The sequence below is a fragment of the Mchenga conophoros genome, linkage group LG15, assembly GCF_057382185.1.
Source record: "Mchenga conophoros isolate Kocher_MC1m ecotype Shallow Benthic linkage group LG15, M_conophoros_male_GT1.1, whole genome shotgun sequence".
Classification (NCBI taxonomy): domain Eukaryota; kingdom Metazoa; phylum Chordata; class Actinopteri; order Cichliformes; family Cichlidae; genus Mchenga; species Mchenga conophoros.
The window spans coordinates 24189276-24209299 of NC_140540.1; the positions used below are offsets into that span (position 1 = coordinate 24189276).

The 20024-nt window shown below is 41.0% G+C and overlaps 1 protein-coding gene across 1 annotated transcript; it reads right to left on the reverse strand.

Moving 5' to 3' along the window:
* Positions 1–6413: 6413 nt before the first annotated feature.
* On the reverse strand, positions 6414–10760 carry LOC146558437 (uncharacterized). Its single transcript, XM_085246498.1, has 5 exons — positions 10614–10760; positions 9666–9790; positions 9424–9485; positions 8661–8999; positions 6414–8563 (listed from the first exon to the last, which is right to left on the reverse strand). The coding sequence occupies exons 2-5, from the start codon at positions 9722–9724 to the stop codon at positions 8448–8450; spliced, it is 576 nt and encodes a 191-aa protein (XP_085102624.1). The 5' UTR covers positions 9725–9790; positions 10614–10760; the 3' UTR covers positions 6414–8447.
* Between the last annotated feature and the right edge of the window lie 9264 nt (positions 10761–20024).

Here is a 20024-nt window from a genome sequence, read left to right on the forward strand (position 1 = left end):
TCAGTCAGGGTCTTGGGCAGCTCTCCTCTCTGCTCTGTAGTCAACATGTGCTCCAGAACTGTAGCAGTGATCCAGCAGAAGACTGGGATTCTACACATGATGTGGAGGCTCCTGGATGTCTTCATGTGGGAGATGATTCTGGACAGCTCTTCATCACTGAATCTCCTCCTGAAGTACTCCTCCTTCTGGGCATCAGTGAAGCCTCGTACTTCTGTTACCCTGTCAACACGTCTAGGAGGGATCTGATTGGCTGCTGCAGGTCGGGGAGTTATCCAGACGAGAGCCGAGGGAAGCAGATTCCCCTGGATGAGGTTTGTCAGCAGCTGGCTGACTGATGACTTCTCTGTGACATCAGACAGCAGCTTCCCGTTGGTGAAATCCAATGATCCAAGTCTGCTTTCATCCAGGCCGTCAAAGATGAACAAAAGTTTACAGACAGCGAGCTTCTCTGCTGTGACCTTCTGTAATGTTGGATGGAAAACATGGAGCAGCTCCAGAAGACTGTACTGCTCGTCTCTGATCAGCGACGCTGTTGGTCAGAACCACTCTGATGGGTCTCTGTTGGTCAGGTAAGGCTTTAAAGGTGTCGTGACACCTGACTGTAATGTCATCAAGAGCCTCCATCTTGGAAGCTGTCTCCAGCTGCATCACCTCATGTTGGTTATGAACGTCTTCATTCTGTCCCTCTGTGATGTAGAGCTCAGTGTAGATCCTGTTCGGGAGGGTTCCACTTCCTGTATTATCAGTTTCTTCAGTCACACTTTCAAACCTCCTCCTCAGACTGATCTTATATTCTTCTAAAACCTCTTCCAGACTCGCATCTGCTGATTGACAACAAGAAACCAAAAAGAATGAAATGTCTTTAGTGTGTGAAACTGCATGAAAAACAGACTTTTATCTTTTGACGGGAGGGATGGGAATGGTGTTAAGCATTGTAAATTGTAAATAAGCTTCAGAAAATAGTAAATCGTGTAACATGACATTTTCGGCATTAAGTTATAACCAGTGTGTGACTTATTTAAAACATTTTGATTCATAATCAGAACCCTTTTTTGTCACAGCAGAGACAAGAAGCAACTGTTAAAAATGTTCCTAATGAGACATTTTAAGAGGAGGGAAAATCCCCCTCATACTGGCTTCACATCATTGGCTCCCTGTTAAATCCAGAGCTGAATTCAAAATGCTTCTCACATAAAAAGGGCCATAATAAAACAGCCCCATCTTATCTGAGAGGCCTCACAGTATCATATCAGATAGATGGAGCACTTTGCTCTCAGCCTGCAGGTTTTATCCTGCCCTCCTCCCCTCATTCCAACCAGTCGTGGTGGATGGCGGCCCGTCACTGAACCTGGTTCCGTCTCAGTGTTCGACTGTACAAAGAGAGAGTTTTTCTTTCTTAATGTCTCCAAGTCGTTGCTCGTAGGGAGTTGTCTGAGGCTTTATTACTGAGGCTTTACCTAACACTATAAAGTGCCTTAAGGTGGCTGTTGTGACTTGGTGCTATATGAATAAAATTTAAGCGATAGCAGAAAAGCAACAAAAACTGTTAACCCAAGAAAATAATGGAAGGAAATAGTTCTGAATATGCTTAATACGCGAATCCTCATCTTATATAGTTCATGTAATCTGCTACATGTAATTTCATTCAGTGTGATGTTATATGTAATCTGTGTGGGAAAAACGAGTTATTGTCGTCTTAGTGAGCTCTGTGGGTCAGACGTTTCTGGCTCTGTACGAAGAGAGGGCTCGTGAGCGCGCTCCATTTGTTCTCCATGTGATCCTTTACTCTCTCTGTGCTACTGCGTCTCTTTGCCTGCTGTGCTACACCCTGGGATTACTGTTGCTGTTGTTTGGCCATTTACATGATTCTGTTCTTGTTGTACAGTAGCTGCTTAATAAAGTGTGTACATGAACTCTGCTCTTCTTTAGATGATCTTTTGTTGAGTGTTTTTTTTTGTTTTTTATTTCATCTAAAAATCTACAAATGACCAGCTAAACTTTTGGCCCAGCAGCACACGCAGCCATACAAACTATTTCATTTTGAGCTGCTGCTATGAAATCAGAGCCAAATGGAAAAGCCTGCTGCAGCGTTTTTTACTCTGATTTTCTGTTTGTATTTGGATTCAGCCAGTATCCAGTATTTTGATCATTTATTTCCAACAAACAATTGAATCCTTTCGTTTCTAACACATCACCCAGTTTGCATCAGTATTGATCTCCAGCATGTTTTTCTCCGCGCAAGAGCCATTATGTTTTCAGTGTGTTCCTCTGATTGTTTTGAGTAGTATATATTGAGGATTGCCTGATATTGTGAGCAGGTGGGGAACATGACAGCTGAACTTTAGCAAACCAGGTGAAAAATAATTAAGACAATCACAAAGCAGGAAGTAAAACTAACGTGAGACATGAAAGGAAACAACATTCAAAGTAAAACAGGAAAAAAACCTATACCATAAAAAATCGAATGAAATCTTTTTCATGCACCTACAAAACAAGAAGTCAAGTTTTCAAAAATGTGTTCATCAGCACACGGATACCGACTCTTACTTTGGACAGAGATGCCACAACTGGTAGCGACTGAATCCTCTGAGACATCTTGACCCAAAGCACAGCAGGACAACTGCTCCTCCTCCTCCACACCAACATCACTGTTCTCTCTGAGGACACAAAGGGAAAATTATTATTACCAGTGCAACTGTCAAAGTGACCAAAGTGACTCACACGCAGGTGTTTACAGTGCATTCATCTGTAGTGAATAGTGAAGCACAGTTCAAAAAGACAACAGGACGAGTTGATGCAGGAACTTGCCTTAGTTAAAGGTACAGCTGCACAAACTAAGTTCAAACCTGATCCTTTTCTATGCAGAGCTCTTCTCTAAGGTCAAAAGTGTTCTCCTCAAGGTTTCCCACCCAATGACTGCTTTCAGTTTGTCACGTTAGGTGCAGTGTGGAAGATTATTCCACGATCAATGGTCTTTGATCAATGATTGTTGATCAATGGTCATGACAATTTGCATATTCATGATCAAGGAACTGACGTCACAGCCAGTGGGCTGGTTTCAGTCATTGTACAAATGTACTGTTTATAAGACTGGAAAGCTGCAGTCAGCTGTGTGTGACCACCCAACAATTTATCGTTGATGGAGTTCATCTTGTTCCAGAACAAGGAAGGGAAAATGCAGCTTTTTCCCTTCTGCTGTCTTTCTCGAACTGAGCAAAACTATGACGTGGGAGAAGTGGAACTGCTAGCTGGCGGGAGGGAGCAGAACACCTGCTCATTGTTCATCGTTTGACTGACCACAAGCATCTTGCATATCTCACAGCAGCCACTCAAGACAAACCAGGTGGGCCCTCTCCTTTGCTTGGTTCAACTGTGTTATGATCTATAGACCCGGCAACCCAAAACGAGAAACCCAACACTTTGTCCCGTCAATTCTCAACTTCTGATGCCACGGCAGAGGAGACCATTATTTTCCCGCCCTCCTGCATTGTTTGTTTGCTGTACTAAGAGATTGAGTCATTTTCTGCAATGCATAGCGGGACACATGTCCCAGATGTTGAACTTCACATCATATCATGCTTTGTAGATACTTGCAAATCTCTATAATATTAAAGCTTGGCATTCTACACAAAAAAGCTATGAAACCCTGAAAAAGAACCAGCTGTTTTTCTGTGTTCTTTAAATTAATATATTGACCATTATTAGCTGCAAAGGCCTTCGAAACGGATTTGCACAGGGCAGATGTATTCAGGTGAAAATGTATGACTATATTATGCCAAGCTTTTGAGGATCTTAATGTCTTTTTCCTTTTTGGCAGTTTTGTTCGCTGACTGTGGCAGATCAATACTGAACTACAGGTTAAAAGTCTTCATATAACAGGAAAATTTTTCAGCTGCATTATTCACTTGGAAACTCAATCTCTGATTTTCAGAATCCATTTGTTCCATTCCAATCATATTACCAAATCATACACTTTTGTTGTTGTTATAAATGTTATTTTGGTTTTAGCGACAGCAATTCTTCGCTTCTTTTTGACTTTTTAAAGATGCATCTTGTGGGCTTCAAGTATTTGGAGTTTCCATCCAAACTTCTACATTCTGAAGCCTCTACAGCTCTGAAGATATTCAGAGATGCTGAACCAAACAACCAACCGTGTCTTCTAAGCCTACATTTTATTTCTTTTTAGTTTGATGACAAAAAGTAGCCCCTCACTCAGCCGTACATCTCTGGGCTCAACTCTAAAGTCCAACCTCCTCCTTAGGTTTGTCCTTAAGGCTAAACGTCCAAATTCTTGAGACGTAACAAAATTCAGTTAAAATGAAGTCTTTATTTTAAACTAATCTTACAAACCAATACCAACTAAAAATTGGCAACTAATATTACCAAAGTCACTTTGACTATTCTCATAAACTGATCGGACTGCATTCATTTTATATATAAAGCTCCAGTCACCTCAAAGTGTTACTGGGCACTGCGCTGGTATGGAATGAGTGATAAACGTCTGTACAGGTGTTTTTGAAGTAATAATCATCATAATCTCAAACTTCCAGGAGTAAACTCCACTGACACCAAGTCCACCTGTTTGTCCACATTCTTTTAAAGATTTCAAAGTGAAACTTTTTGCACGGATACTGTGGAATTTTCTCTTCTTCCTGTTAAACCAGTCCTCTCCCACTCAATCTTACTTGTCCTTTTAAACTTGTAATTGTTTCTACATACTGATTTCACCTATGTTCTCTATTTCCTTCGTGTACATTAGAGACAGTATCTTACTTTGTGTCGGTCACAGACAGACGGCTGGATCCTGGAGACTCCAGATCACTCATCTTCAGTCAGTCTGAGAGAGAAACCAGCAGTACTGACTGTGAAAGGAGAACCAGAATCATGGTGAATCTCTTTTCAGGAGTCACATCCAAGACTGACAGAACAAAAAATGAAACACACTCATGGTCTCGTAAAAAGTGACTGTGAGGAGAAGGAGGCAGGCCTTCATCAACACAAATCAAACAATTATTAATTAATTCGATTTTTGATGGAAACGGAAACAAGCAAAATACGCACTTACTTTGACAGTTAATGATAATTATACTACTGTTTAACACCGCGTGTTTCCGTTTGAGTTAATCTAATTATGGTTCTGTGAAATAACACTCAGTGATTTTCAGAGTTCAGTCAGACTGATCTCAGAGTTATGTCCGTGATCACCACTGTATGAAAGCTTTAGTCACATTTAAGGGCAATATCACCAAAATACAGTAAAAGATCTCCTCCTTGAATGTTTCAGATAAAATGGAAAACAGACTCATGCAGTAAATATTCTTTTATTGGAGAGAAAACTGTGCAGTATAATTTACTCGAGATGTTGAAGATATGAGAGCATTAAACAGGCTGATGTTTGGAAGAGGCTCTGACAGGAGAGAGATGATACAGAAACATGGCATCCTTATAAAATACTGACACACTTTATGAACGGACAACTTTTCACAGCTCTTTGAACATTTAAATGAGCTGCATACTTTCCCCACTGAAACCAGCACAATCCCTCTGTGATGGAAACAATATTTGAACTAAATGTACTGTGGATAAATCAAAGCATTATCAAAGTTGTCCGTGGTTCCCTTATTTTTCCTTCTTTCCCTGTCAGATCCTGTCCTGCAGGATAAACATGACTGAGTGGTTCCCTGCATGCAGCTGTTACAGTTTGTGTTGGAGATACTTCTGCAAATACAGGAAGCAAATATCTAAAAACTGTTTTCAATGTTTTTACCAGTCTGTCAACTACAGAGAGCTGTCTGTTGTCCCCCTGTTCTCCTCTATATCTCTCAGCTGATGCTGGCTCCTTTAAATGTAACTTTATTAATCCCTCGGGAGGGGTCCTCTGGGGTTTTCACAAAGCTGAATAAACGTCAAACAGAAAACTGATTAAACAAAGTGTGAGACGGTGGAGAATTGACGCCAGCGCCCGGTTACATTTTAGACAGCAAGGAGCAGACGCAGTTTCACTCCACCGAGGGAGCTCGTGACGTACTACGCGGCTTTCTTTAGACCGCGAAGGCGGGTCCTCAGGTGGAAGCAGCCTCTGAATTTGGACACCCCCGCTGTTTCCGGCCAGCCAATAATAACGGTGACATTTAACGTATTTTGTCGAATAAATAAACACTGTAAAATATATTTGCCAAACTGATCCATTTTATCATTAGGCTAGTATATATGTGTATCGTCACACCTATCTTCCATTTGACAGTCCTCATATTCTCAATTAAAAACTAAAACAGACATTGAAAATAACAAAAGCTAAACATTTAAAGAGGAAACAAAAATGTAAACTAATAAAAAAAATAAAACGCAAATTCTGCTCTACATTATCTTTATGTGAACCATAAAGACTCAACAAGAGCAGCACACTCAAGTGAAAGAATAAATAGATCTTTATTGGTCTCAGGGTCATGATTGTACAGAGCATGTGCAGAACATACAAAAGAAACGATGGCACTTGGAATGTTCCATTGTAAAAATGTTTTTTAAAAAAGCACAGTTCATAGCAATATACAGACTCACAAAGTAAGAACAAATATTCAAAGTTTGTTTCAAGGCTTTAGTGTCATCATGTCATCATCACAGTAAAAAGTATGGATGCTTTGCCCTTTGTAAAATACTAAACCCAAACTTTTTTGGACCAAGGAAATAAAAACAAACACAATGTTAAATAGTGTAACATAGGAAAGCACATTGAAAGACATGAAACTGTCGCTATAAATATAATGATAGGGCCACTTATCATTACCCTTTTGTTAGAGATACCAAGGAAATTTCATTAACCAGGTAAAAATGTGATCATGTACCTGAAAACATCCATTTCAACAGTTAAAGAGCAGTTATTATTGCTACAAAAATGTATACTCTGTATGTGCCTAATGCATTTCTTGGGGAGTCAAAAAACATACAGTATGGTCCCACAAATTCACTGTAATCAGGCCATGAAGCAGAAAACGACAGAAGATAAAAACGTAAGGCATGAATCACCTTTCTTTCCTTTAGTGATAAGCAGCTGGTAGCCAATGTCCCACAGCCCTCTGACTATGATCCTTCACATTCAACTTTCAACATTTGATAAAGTATCTAATAAAGTGCCCTAATGCTTAATGGGCACATTGTCTACCATACAGTATCACATAATACATAACCACATCTGGAATGCTACTCAAAGTTAAAGACTTCTATTATTCAGTATAATGCAGTGCTTTAGTGAAAATACAATAATGCTTAAATACTTGAACAGCTTGGGGTCGACTGGCGATTTACTTTGTGAACTCTGTAAACATCTCCCAGATGAGTTCATGCTGTCAGCCACCTTTTTCTAGTCTTATGAGATAAACATGATGCTCACTTTCTAAACCATGATCCCCATGAGAGTCATAAGGGAGATGAAGCAGGGTAATACCTTAAGCGTGTGGGTACCCTGTAAGTAAACTCAGTTTTTCAGAGAGATCCATCCCTCATTGTCATGTCCAGTTCGAAAACATCAAGACGGTGTCAGTAAAAATCCCTCATAATTTAAATCTTACTAAACAATTTACGGGACTTTTCCCTCTTAGCACCACAACACTGTTGTTTTTGGCAGCTAGAACAACCTAAAGACAAAACGGATCTGCAAACATGAAAACATTTTACTGGCAGAAAGTAACTTCAATAAAAACATGTTTCTCTTTTCAGGAAATTTGTGCTTGGATGTAAAACACACAAAATTCTGTCGGGAAAACGTAGGACCTTTTTTCATTTAGGAGTTTTAAAAGCACCTTTATACTAAAAACCAAATAAATAAATAAGAAAAAGTTTCAGTGCATTATAATAAATACTTTTGCATAAGGTTTACACATTTAGTGTATGACTTGTTAAGGTTCATGTTGTGAAGTAAAGCTTTGAAAGAAACTTAATTTGGACTCGTTCCAAATTTGGTGCATGAACTTGTTGTGCGCCATAATGTTTGCTCTGTTGACTTCGTTATGAAATATAAATTCTTTCGGTAATTTTTTTAAAATCAAAGTTAAAATTTCATTCTCGATGGGCTCCAGAGCGCTCTTAGTGGTAAACAGTGCAAAGAAATCTCTAAAAAATCCCAGCCAATCTATCACGTGACATATATACGGCCAGCATTAGAAAACATATGACAAAGGCACAAATCAAAGTGGTTCCGAGCCGAACCACAATCTGAATTTGCTTAATGTAGGTTAAACGATAAATGGATCCGAGCTTCTATTATTCTACTCTAATTAACTTCTCTGTGCTTTTCACTACAAGCCACACCTCAGCTTTTAACTGTCATTTTAAGTTTTAGATGTTTGGAATAAATTTGAGGGTCTTTCTAATTTAGACATGCTGAGATGTTGATGTCATTTCATAGTGGGGGGAAGCTGAGGATCCAATGTTAGTTTGGCACCTAATATAGATTAGAGAATACCAGCCACCAGAATGATCCCTGCAATAACTGACAGTGACACAATGAGACCAAGATGGTTTCTTCCTGTAGCTGCGCCACTGCTGACTCCATTCCTGCTTCCTTCATCTGTCGAGAAAAAAAAATGCATTGGTGTGAATTGTCAGGAGTCAGGGAGGTGAAAACTCTTTTAAAGTGTCATCATTTGACATGAGCACAAACTCACCTGACTGACTGACATTCAGGTTTACGATGCTGAGGATTTCAGAGTCCATCCCTGGTCTTCTCTGGAAGGCTATACACTCGTATGTTCCAATGTCAGCAGTCGTCATGTTCATCAGTATCATTGAGAAATCCCCATTCTGCATGTGGGTATTGGTCAGGTTTACCCGGCCCGTATAAGACGGATCCTGGTCGTCTGGATCAAGTTGGTCATCACGATAGTGCAGCACGTATTCTGTCAGGTCACGTCTGGACCACTGCATGGCGAGGACTACCATATTTCCAGGAGCATTACATGGCAGAATGACCTGCTGGCCAAGTGAACATATGATGTTTTTGCAGTCTGAAGGACAAAAGAAACAAGACAGAGGTTTAAGAATAAAAATATACATCAGAAATGCATGTACTAAACAAGAAGCACTCCAAGAGCGCAAACCTCCACCAAGGGAGCTCACTGTCTAGCCAGTATTTACTTTTAAGGGAATACTATCATATTTCTTTCATATATTTAAGTTGTTTTCTGAGTGCAGTTGTTTGCAGTGCAGTAAAAGTTGATTTTCTAAATCGATACATATAATATCCCACAGCCATAGCAGGGAATGAGCAAGAGAAGAAGAGAGGTGTGAGGAATACGAGGGTGAAGGAAGAAATGACTTTATAACCTATTAATACAGTCAGTTATAACTAGTCTTGTTCTCAGTTATAGCAATCTAATGTAACCGAGGATTTAACAGTAGTTTACAAACTTTTTAGCAAAACCTACTTACCCACAGCGTCAACTATTGAAGTAAGCGCCAAAGAAAGCCATATGCAGATTTGAAGACACATCCTGAAGAAACAATAAAGACAGAGGGATACATCCTTTAAATCACAAAGTGTTTCCTGGGTAAAGTTATTTGCTAGAAAAGCTGGTTTATTCTGCCTCAAAAGAACTTTCAAACTAACAGTTTTGAAAACTTTCAGACATATGACAACTCTAATACTAAGTCTATCACAATAAATAACTTACTTCGAGAGGTTTTTGCACGATCTTTGTGGTGACAGGATTGAACGGGCTGTGAAAATCATCTTCTTCCTCTTGAGTGGTTATTGGCAGCTGAGGTGTGGAAATGGAGCATGGGCACAAGTGTCAGACTGCAGGAAATAAGAGAAAAAACGGTTTCATGTAAAATAATACAAATATCTGCGGTTTTCAGGAGACAAAACAATGAAAAATCAGAGTGTCTTCCAAATGACTAAAACAGCTGATTTGTCCGTTTCCTATTTTTTTTGGCAGTAGTACAATGTTAAACTCTTTCTTCTTGGCTACCTGCCTGGTTTTTAATTTGAGACTCAGATGTTATATCCGTTAACACTATAGGGAGGGAAGCAGGAAGTTTAAATGATGGACCTTACATTACTCTGTGCTTTATGCCAGCTCATCCCAAACTCATTAAATTTGATAGATCTGGCAAGTACAGTCTGCTGTGATGCCGAGTGAATATCCATAATGCCAAAATCAGCGAGCAACACATCACAAAAGGACCATCAAGAAAACGCTCAGCATCTGTGCAACAGTTCCTAATATAATGACACCAATGAGTCACATCAAGTGATTTAGCAGTGATTACTCCCAGTACAGTCTTGTATACGATACGAGCTCTGTGCAGCAAACTCTCCGGTGCTCTTCAACACAAACACTGCGTCACACAGCGAGCCACCACTGCCACCACAGATATGCGGCGTGTACTTAGCATTTACACAGCACATAATGAGCGCACGTTTTCTTTGTACAATTACGGAAATCGACACCGTTGAATATAAGTTGGCATCTTGGCTGGCTTCAGACGGTCAGGTCAGACGAGCTAACGTGTCACTGTACTACTGTACGGTCATTTGCTGTTACCGGTTACACAAATACTACCCAAATGTAGGAAGCTAAAGCTAGCAGACTCAGCAACTGGTTCATAGAACTTACTCAGAAGTGCATATCCGAGAAGAAAGTCCTTCAATAAATACAGGAAGAAACCCGCCACACAGACCACTTCCAATCCGAATGATGACACCCTGGACTCAGGTTGCTTCACCCCCTTCGGACAGAAAACCATAGGGGCGTGCTGATTGGTCGGTTGAGTACGAGCCCTGTTTTTGCTCGTACCCTCATTGGCTCGTACTCAACTCACGCGGTGTTTCACGAAGTTTCTGTGTTTTTATCCTTAAATTCCAATATCTTTCCTTATGTTGGCAGAAATCACCGGTTTTCCGAGTATATTTATGACTCAGCATTATTGTACGGACCTTGTATTCTACTTATAATCAGTCAAGTCATTTTTAGAAACTGTCATGTTATATTTGTTGCAATTTCTGACTCTTTCTCTGTTAGTGACAGTTTTTACTGGATAAATGCCAAAACCTGTTGCAGCTTGTACCTTTTTAAGGTAATGTACTTTCTGTCTGTTATGAACCAAATAGGGCCAGGCAATGACATGAGTGAGGCACTCGCCGTCACTTACATGAACAAACTCAGGTGCAGTACACACACTGTCTAGTTGGGTGCTTACCTATCAGCTGCAGCACCTGTGTGTCCTACCCCGAGACAAATGATTTCTTCTACTCCACTCCTACCCACTCCTCCCACAACCAACATGTTTTTCAATGTTGTATAGATGCTTTCCTGTATCACTGATGTCTCAGTACTCCTGCCATGATCTGTAGGTTTAAGTTCAGCTTTGCCTAATGGTATCTGTAAATTAAATGACTGTAATTTCACCTAATGTTTTGGTAATATGTACAAATCCTCATTTCCTTCTACACTTACATATGCAGGAACCCCAAAATCCAACATTTACACCCCCATTTCACAATCTTTGCGAACTTTGATATATTTCCTATATAATATCTAATCTATGTGATTTACCAAATCTAAGACCCATCAGTGCTTATAAACTACCAGATGACTTCTGCTGCTTCTTCTATGTGTCCAGAGAATGCATGGCAAACACCCAAGGAGGGACTGTCGGACAACACTGTAAGCCTAGATGTTCACTCTTTATATATGAAACCAGCAATGAATGGAATTTGCATGCATTCACATTCATTTACTCTGTTGGAGCTCCAGCCACTAGAAAGCAGATCAGCGTGTAGGCTAATTATTAGCAATAATATCACTCAATAAAAAGAGAAGTTCACTTTGATCTGTTGACAAACTGCAGCGATTGCCTTTGTTTACTTTATGAAGCTACAGGACAGAATCAGTGGAGGGGTGGCGATTCGGACACCTTGCAGTCACTGAGATGACCATGAACATCTCTGCACACCAAAGTATTCTACAGTCAAATCTGAGGCCATGTGCATGACAGCTAGAGTTTGACCAAAATGGGTCAGGAAACAGGACAATGATCCGAAGCACAGCAGCAAATCTCCATAAGAAGAGCTTAAAGAGAATCAAAGTACTGCAGCGATCCAGTCAAAGTCCAGAACTCAACCCGACTGAAAAGTGGGTCCACCATGTGCCATGCTACAGGTTTCTTCAATGTGTTACGTTCTTAGTCTAGGCGTGTATTGAACGCAACAACAAATTGGCCCCACTCACGCACCACCCAAGAAAGAACACAAACAGTAGTATCTTTTAAAGCGCTAAGAAGCCATTTATTTGCTTCAGCAGTGAGCAGTGCCAAAAATAACAAACAAAACTCCCTAATGGTCCCTACACTTTCCTACACAAAATGAAAACCAACCAAAAGACAATTCACTTACCTAACTTTCTAAACGAAAAACAGGAGAAAACTTAATCAACAAAAATGGTTTGTCACGCCTACTAGGCTGCTGCAGTGAACAATATATACAAGGTGAACAAAATACACAATTGCTATTTTACAAATCTCCTGATTGGTTTTGCCTGCTCTGCCGCCGTTGCCGTGTGCACGGTCGGCCTCCGGAACTGTCTTGGTCCTTGTGTTGTCGACCCCCGTGTCGACCCCCTGAACTTTTCTCGGACTCTTGTTGAGCTCTGGTTTTGTTTTTGATCTGTTGTCCTGTGTTCTTGGACTGTTTTCTTGTGTTTTTGGTTTACTCTGGACTCTTGTGCTCCTTGTTTTTTGTTTCGGACGCTCCTTCCTGGATCCCCTCCGCCCACCCTGGTCTGGTGCTCGGTTTTGTTCTGGGTTTTTGTTTAGAGCTGTCGGGAGCCAGCCCTTGGAGGGGGGGTACTGTCACGGTTCTGGGTCAGTTTCGAACCAGTATTTTGAGTTTTGATTGTTAGTTTATTTTTGAATGATTGTTGTGGTTTTGGGTGCTATGATGATTATTATTAGAGTTCCATGTTTCTATTTATTTGTGTTCTCATGTTTTGTGTGGGTTTAGTTCCATGTGTCATTTTCTGTCTGTCTCTCAGTGTCGAGTCTGCGTCTTTGTGTAGTGTTCTTGTTTCCTGTTTTATTGTGAAGGTCTGCGTCTCGTGTGTGTGTGTTCAGTTTTACCTCTGTCTCGTCTTGTTGATTACTCCCAGCTGTGTTCCCTACCTGTGTGTAATCTCCCTGTGTTCTCTGTGTGTATTTAAGTCGCGTCTTGTCATTGTAGTTGGTCCGTCTATGTATCCACCATGTTTCATCTGTGTGTTTTTTTTCTACAATTTTGCTTTGAGCGCTTCAAAGCTACACAGTTAAATTCACCTCTGCCGCTTTTAAACTGTAACCGTAATCAAGACCAAATCTGTCTGTGTGGATAAATACATGCACAGAAAAGTAGACCTAAGCTTTCTAAGTAAAGTAAAAATGAGTTAACTTCTTCTCTGCAGTGACAGCCTGTGACTGGCTCTGTTTCTGCTGGAACTGCCTCTTATTGTAACGTCATAAATAATTCATTCCTGTAAAAACATAAGCTCTAACAGTCCTGCTGTTGTTTAGCATCAAACCTCAAATGAAACGTGACGTATTATTTAACATCTGTTTGTCCTCCAGGCGACATTTAGAAATAATTTCCTTAATTTACTCAGTGATAAAGCATCTTTAGAAACCACAGAACAGCATAAGGCTGGTACGGCTGTTTGATTTTATTCACTCGCTGCTTCGCTCGTGAGTCAGCACCGCCCCTCTCCTCGGCGTTAGTTGTCGGTGTTTGTCGTCAATACAATACTGTTAATTCTACTCTCTGCAGTGTTTAAATGCTTACATATACACACAGTTACTGTCCCTCCACACATACGACTCGGTTCTGCTTCTATGCCCCAGCTTTGTTTACTTTTTCCCACCGAGGCTTCTAGACTTCTGATTGGCCAACATTTCCGCACGGTTAGGAATCTAGCGCCACCTGCTGCTTTGGCATGTTCATAGCAGCGTTTTCCTTCATTTCTGCCTTTATGTGTGGACGGGATTATTTTTTTAAACGAAAACGGAAAATCTCCGTTTTCAAAAATACCCGTGTACGTGTGGACATAGCCTCAGTCTCTGACTGGAAGCGCTAATTCGTCATTCGGCTTTTGTCAGACTAAAGTAACTGTTAAAACTGTTTGAAAAGCTCAGCTATACAACAAGGAGAGATTGAGAATTTCCTTTTAGTTTTCAGTTTATTTGATATTGACAAAAGTTAGTCAGTTTTGTCTGTTCTTCTGTAAAACAAACTAAGATTTATTTTTAGAATAAGTGGAATTGACAATTTAGTCTGTTTCGTTTGTTCTATTTTGAAACTTAAACGCTTTAGCGGCTGCCTTTTGTGTAGTTTGCAATATTTGCCTTTATTTATCTGAAAAAGTCTCATGTTCCTTAAGTACATCTACCCTGTTGAACTTATTATGGGAAATAAATATTTAAATAAAAACAAGCTGCTGATTATTTCACATTTTACTTGTGAGCAACGGCACATTTAAATCTTACAAATATAGTTATTTGGCTTATATCGTGATAGATATCGTTATCGCCTGAAATGAAAAAAAACATATCGTGATATGAAAAAATCTCATATCGCCCAGCTCTAGGTCATGGTACTGCCTATTGGACCTTAACTTCCTCTTGAGGTGTTGCAAACGAGCTTCAGCCAGTCGCTTGTTGTTTGGCAGCATGGGTGGAGAGCTGCCCTTGAAAGGAAGTGGCATCTCATAGTGTCCATCCTTCCTTTTTGTGATTGTGCTGCCGAGGAGTTTTACAAAATGAACATCATCTTGAGAAACATATTTATCTTGATAGTTTCTTTCGCTGAAATCCATTTCTAGGACCTTTAACACATCATTGACCGGAGGCAATGGCATTTCCTTTACTGCCACTCTGTGTACAAAGCTTTGATGTTCCTTTCTATCAAGATATGGATTTGCTGATCCTATGATGCTCCAGCCAAGCACGGTTCTTTGAGCAAATGGATGGTTTTCTGACCCTACAATGACTTCTAGAGGGGCCAGTGCTGATGGGCAATCATAGCCAATCAGCAATCCCACTTCACAGTCTTGAAGTGGCTGCAGCTTGTTTGCCAGTTGCCTCAGATGTGGCCACTGAAGTGCGGTGTCCTTTGTAGGAATGTGAGACTTATCGACTGGGATGAAATCCCTTGTGTATGCCTGGCGTAGCTGAACATGCGACTCACTATGGAGCCCACGAACTTGCAATCCACAAGCCACTTTGCTAGCTATGACTGTGTCTACTGCTGTCATTGTACTGAGCCTTAATTGCACTGGCTGAGTCTTCACATTTAGTGCAGAGACCAGATCTCCCAAGATGAAAGTTGAATCGCTCTGTGTGTCGAGCAGAGCATATGTGAGAATCTCACTGTGGGGGTCTTCTGCCAATGACACAAAAACTGGAACAATGCTAGACGTAGCTGAGGAGTATCTTGTCAATGTGTGTGACATGACATTACGGACTTCCTTTGTCTCATTTCCTGCAGATGGTGAATCACTGTTTAACATTTCACTGGCTCCCTCAATTCTCTCTATGTGCAAGCAAGTTGGATGATTTCGACCACATATAGTGCATGTGTGCCTTCTTTTGCATTCTTTACTAGTGTGGCCCTTTCTTAAACAGCCGAAGCAAAGACGGTTTTCACGAATGAAAGCTCTCTTTTCATCAGGAAGCCTTGTGGCAAAGGTTGGGCACTTGGCGACACCGTGTGTTTCATCGTTGCAGACGAAGCATGGTGGTCTTGGCTTTGAAATTAAGGTCCCTGGTTTACCTGCAGAGTGCTTAGCTTGAGCATTGGTGCTGAGTGCCTTGGTTCTCTTAGGAAGCCTTTCATCTGTTACTTTAGTGGTTAATAAGAAGGGAGAAGCAATGGGGTTGCAGGCTATTCTAGCTTCCCTTTGTAGAAATCTGGTGAAATGAGCAAATGGTGGATACTCTTGACATCTGTCTAGTTCATCCACAACAACGCGACCCCATCTGCGTACCAGCCATTCGGGTAGTTTTTTGAGAAGTTTATGATTTTCTTCACAATCATTTAGAATTGCCAGCCCTTTAACATGAGGGATGGCCTCGGCACAACTTTGAAGGAAATCTGAAAACTCTCTGAGGGCTACTGGGTCATTGGGAGCTATTTTTGGCCATTTCATCAGTTTATCCCTGAAAGCCTTTTGGACGACAAATTAACTTCCATACCTCTCCTGAAGAATCTCCCAGGCACCCTGATATGCATCTTCTGAGTTTCGATAGAAGAATCCTTCGACCGCCTTCCGTGCCTCACCTGCAAGATAACTTTTCAAGTACAACATTTTTTCTCCTGCGGGGAGGGGTTTGTGGCCAATCAATGCCATAAAGGATATCTTCCAGTGTATAAACTTTAAAGGGTTACCAGTGAACACTGTGGGTTCAGGTGCAGGCAGACGGTTGGAGACGAACAAGCTTGCAAGCTCCTGTGTTAAGCTGACCTCCTGTTGCTTTTGCAAAATCTCAGGTGGTGCACACTGAGGTCGAAATGATTCAGCCTGTGGATTCAATGGATTCTGAGATTCAATGATTTGGCTATCAAGTTGTGATTTGTCATCTGCTTCATACTTAAGGCTTTCCAATCCATCGTAGTTGTTGTAAGCTCTCACTCTGGCTGCTGCTACTTTTACCTCATTTTCTGCCTGTAGCTGTTGCAGTTTAGTTCTCTCTTCCTCTAGCTTTGCTGTCATTTCTGCAATCATTTGTGCTTCCTTGATTTTCCACTCATGCTCTAAGCTACTCAACTTGGCTTGCTGTTCATGTATTCGTTGCATTGCCTTCGCCTGTTCTAGTTTAGCTGCAAGGTCAGCTTCGGCATCCACACGTTTGCTAGAAGTCGTAGAGGTGGCTCCAGAGTATGAATCTGAGCCCTTTGAATGCTCTGAAATAACGGTTTCTGTTTTCCCAAAAACAGATCCATACTCCTCCTTACTTAATATCATCCTTACACGCTCCTTCTCGAGCCTGTCATTAAAAGTCTTATCTATATCTTCTAGTCGTTTACTAATGAGATCACAAATTTCTGTTGTTAGGGCAACACACGCATTTTCTTGACAACATCTGGAGTAGAAGTATGATTACGTCGGATAGGCTCATACAGTTCATGCATTAATACTTCTTTAGCCTTAATGTCCGTTTGTGTTCTAACAAGGTCTTCGTTTGAGCAGAAACCTTTCAGCTTTGTTCTAACTCCTCTTGCTAACTCCTTCCAGGACTCATATGCCTTGCTAAATGACCTTTCATTTTTCTTGGCTTCCTGTTCATGCATCTCCTGCCCCTTTTCTGTTAGTCTTCGCTCTATGGAGCTGGACCTGGCCTCTTGTGCCTCTGTAGATTTGTCTATTTCTTCAACAGGGGACAACATTATTATTAATTTTATTTTTGGCTTGTTGCACCTGCCCTTTTAAGTGTATATATCTGAACTCAAATGGGTTGAGTGGTGGTTTCAAACTTATTAATGTCACACAGTGGAAAATTGTGTTTTTATATTTTGTTTTGGATCAGACTGTGTTGGTACAGGGTGTCGATTTTATTTGCATGATTTTATTGTAATAGTGATATTGCATGTTTGTTTATTGATATTCCTATTGCATGATTTTATCTCCATATTTATAGTGTGTGTTTAGTGTTGATTGAACAATATGTTTTTTATTATTCCACTGTGGATTAAGCGGACAATTGTAGGCACCTGTGAGGTGGGGGCGTTCCCCGAGGTGGCCTATCAGCCACCAAACTGACTTAAGGGAGATAGTGAGCGCAAAGACTAAAAAGAGAGAGACACACGAAAAGTGGAGAGCTGGAAAACAAAACGTGTGCAAGCCAGCATATGAGAAGAAGGACCTCTGGCCTGACTGTGGGGCGCCACGAGACATTCGGCGATCGGCCAGCACAACCCGGCGATCCAGTCCCGACGGACAGAATAGCGACCGTGGGAGGCGACGCGTGAAATCCACAGTAGGGCAGGGGTACGCCTCTGCCTGCATCTGGCGGAGCTACGAGGGAGGCCGTGCGCGGAGGTGGAGAGTAGCTGGACTGCACGATTGCGCACAGTCAGGTGGAGATAGGAGTCTCCTCCCTGGTCTTCTGCTGGCGAGAGTCCACATCCCGGAAGAGGAGTTCCTCTCCTGTCTCTCTCAGCTCAGGAGAATTTGCCCGTGTGTTGCGGGACTGGGAGAATTAGGACCCTGGGGGGGAGTTTTTAGTATAGGGAAAAACATTCATTTAGCTTTGTGTTTTTAGCGTTTAATCATTCCTGCCGGCAGGGTTTTTAGCGGGTTGTAAACACTATTTTTATTGTATACGGGGATTTTAGCTTGTATTTGGGGTTCTGACTGTGTTTTATCCTGAAAATAAATGGTGTGTTTGAAGCCAGCTAAATTTCTGTCCTCTGAGCTCTGACCCACTCACTCCCCTTTCTGCTTGTATAGGCGTGGTGGTGAAGATTTAGTTCCACCAGTTTAGCGGCTACATAATTTTGGCGTTTGTCGACAGGATACAAGTTTGGGGAGCAGTGTTCCGCACCTGGAGTGCAGATATAGAGATGATGATGCCGGTGTATCCGGGTGCCCCTTGGGTACCAAAATATAAGGGTCCTGAAGCAGATGTTTCATATGGAGATTGGAAAGAACAAATACAAGGTTTATTGAATGCTCAAGAAATAGCTGAGGCCCGGAAAGTAGAAATTTTAATTGGGGCTTTAAGCGGTGAGGCAAAGCGTCAAGTAAGCGTGTTAGAAGAAAAAGATAGAGATTAGGAAAATATTCGCATATCTAGATTCTCTATATGGTGACAATAACTCCCTAGCGGTTTTGAGGTCGCAGTTTTTTAGCTGTATCCACAGGTTTCTGTAAGAGCGTACGTAGGCTGCCATGACAGACCACTACTTCCGTTGTCCGGTTTTATACTTCCGGTTACTCAAAGCGAGACCCAGCGTTCAGTCGTTGCTAACAACAAAATCAGTTACTTTGTGCAGTAATAAGTTGCTTTACCTGTTCGAAGATGAGCTCGGGTTCAACGTGTGTCAGTCAGTCTGAGAGAGAAACCAGCAGTACTGACTGTGAAAGGAGAACCAGAATCATGGTGAATCTCTTTTCAGGAGTCACATCCAAGACTGACAGAACAAAAAATGAAACACACTCATGGTCTCGTAAAAAGTGACTGTGAGGAGAAGGAGGCAGGCCTTCATCAACACAAATCAAACAATTATTAATTAATTCGATTTTTGATGGAAACGGAAACAAGCAAAATACGCACTTACTTTGACAGTTAATGATAATTATACTACTGTTTAACACCGCGTGTTTCCGTTTGAGTTAATCTAATTATGGTTCTGTGAAATAACACTCAGTGATTTTCAGAGTTCAGTCAGACTGATCTCAGAGTTATGTCCGTGATCACCACTGTATGAAAGCTTTAGTCACATTTAAGGGCAATATCACCAAAATACAGTAAAAGATCTCCTCCTTGAATGTTTCAGATAAAATGGAAAACAGACTCATGCAGTAAATATTCTTTTATTGGAGAGAAAACTGTGCAGTATAATTTACTCGAGATGTTGAAGATATGAGAGCATTAAACAGGCTGATGTTTGGAAGAGGCTCTGACAGGAGAGAGATGATACAGAAACATGGCATCCTTATAAAATACTGACACACTTTATGAACGGACAACTTTTCACAGCTCTTTGAACATTTAAATGAGCTGCATACTTTCCCCACTGAAACCAGCACAATCCCTCTGTGATGGAAACAATATTTGAACTAAATGTACTGCGGATAAATCAAAGCATTATCAAAGTTGTCCGTGGTTCCCTTATTTTTCCTTCTTTCCCTGTCAGATCCTGTCCTGCAGGATAAACATGACTGAGTGGTTCCCTGCATGCAGCTGTTACAGTTTGTGTTGGAGATACTTCTGCAAATACAGGAAGCAAATATCTAAAAACTGTTTTCAATGTTTTTACCAGTCTGTCAACTACAGAGAGCTGT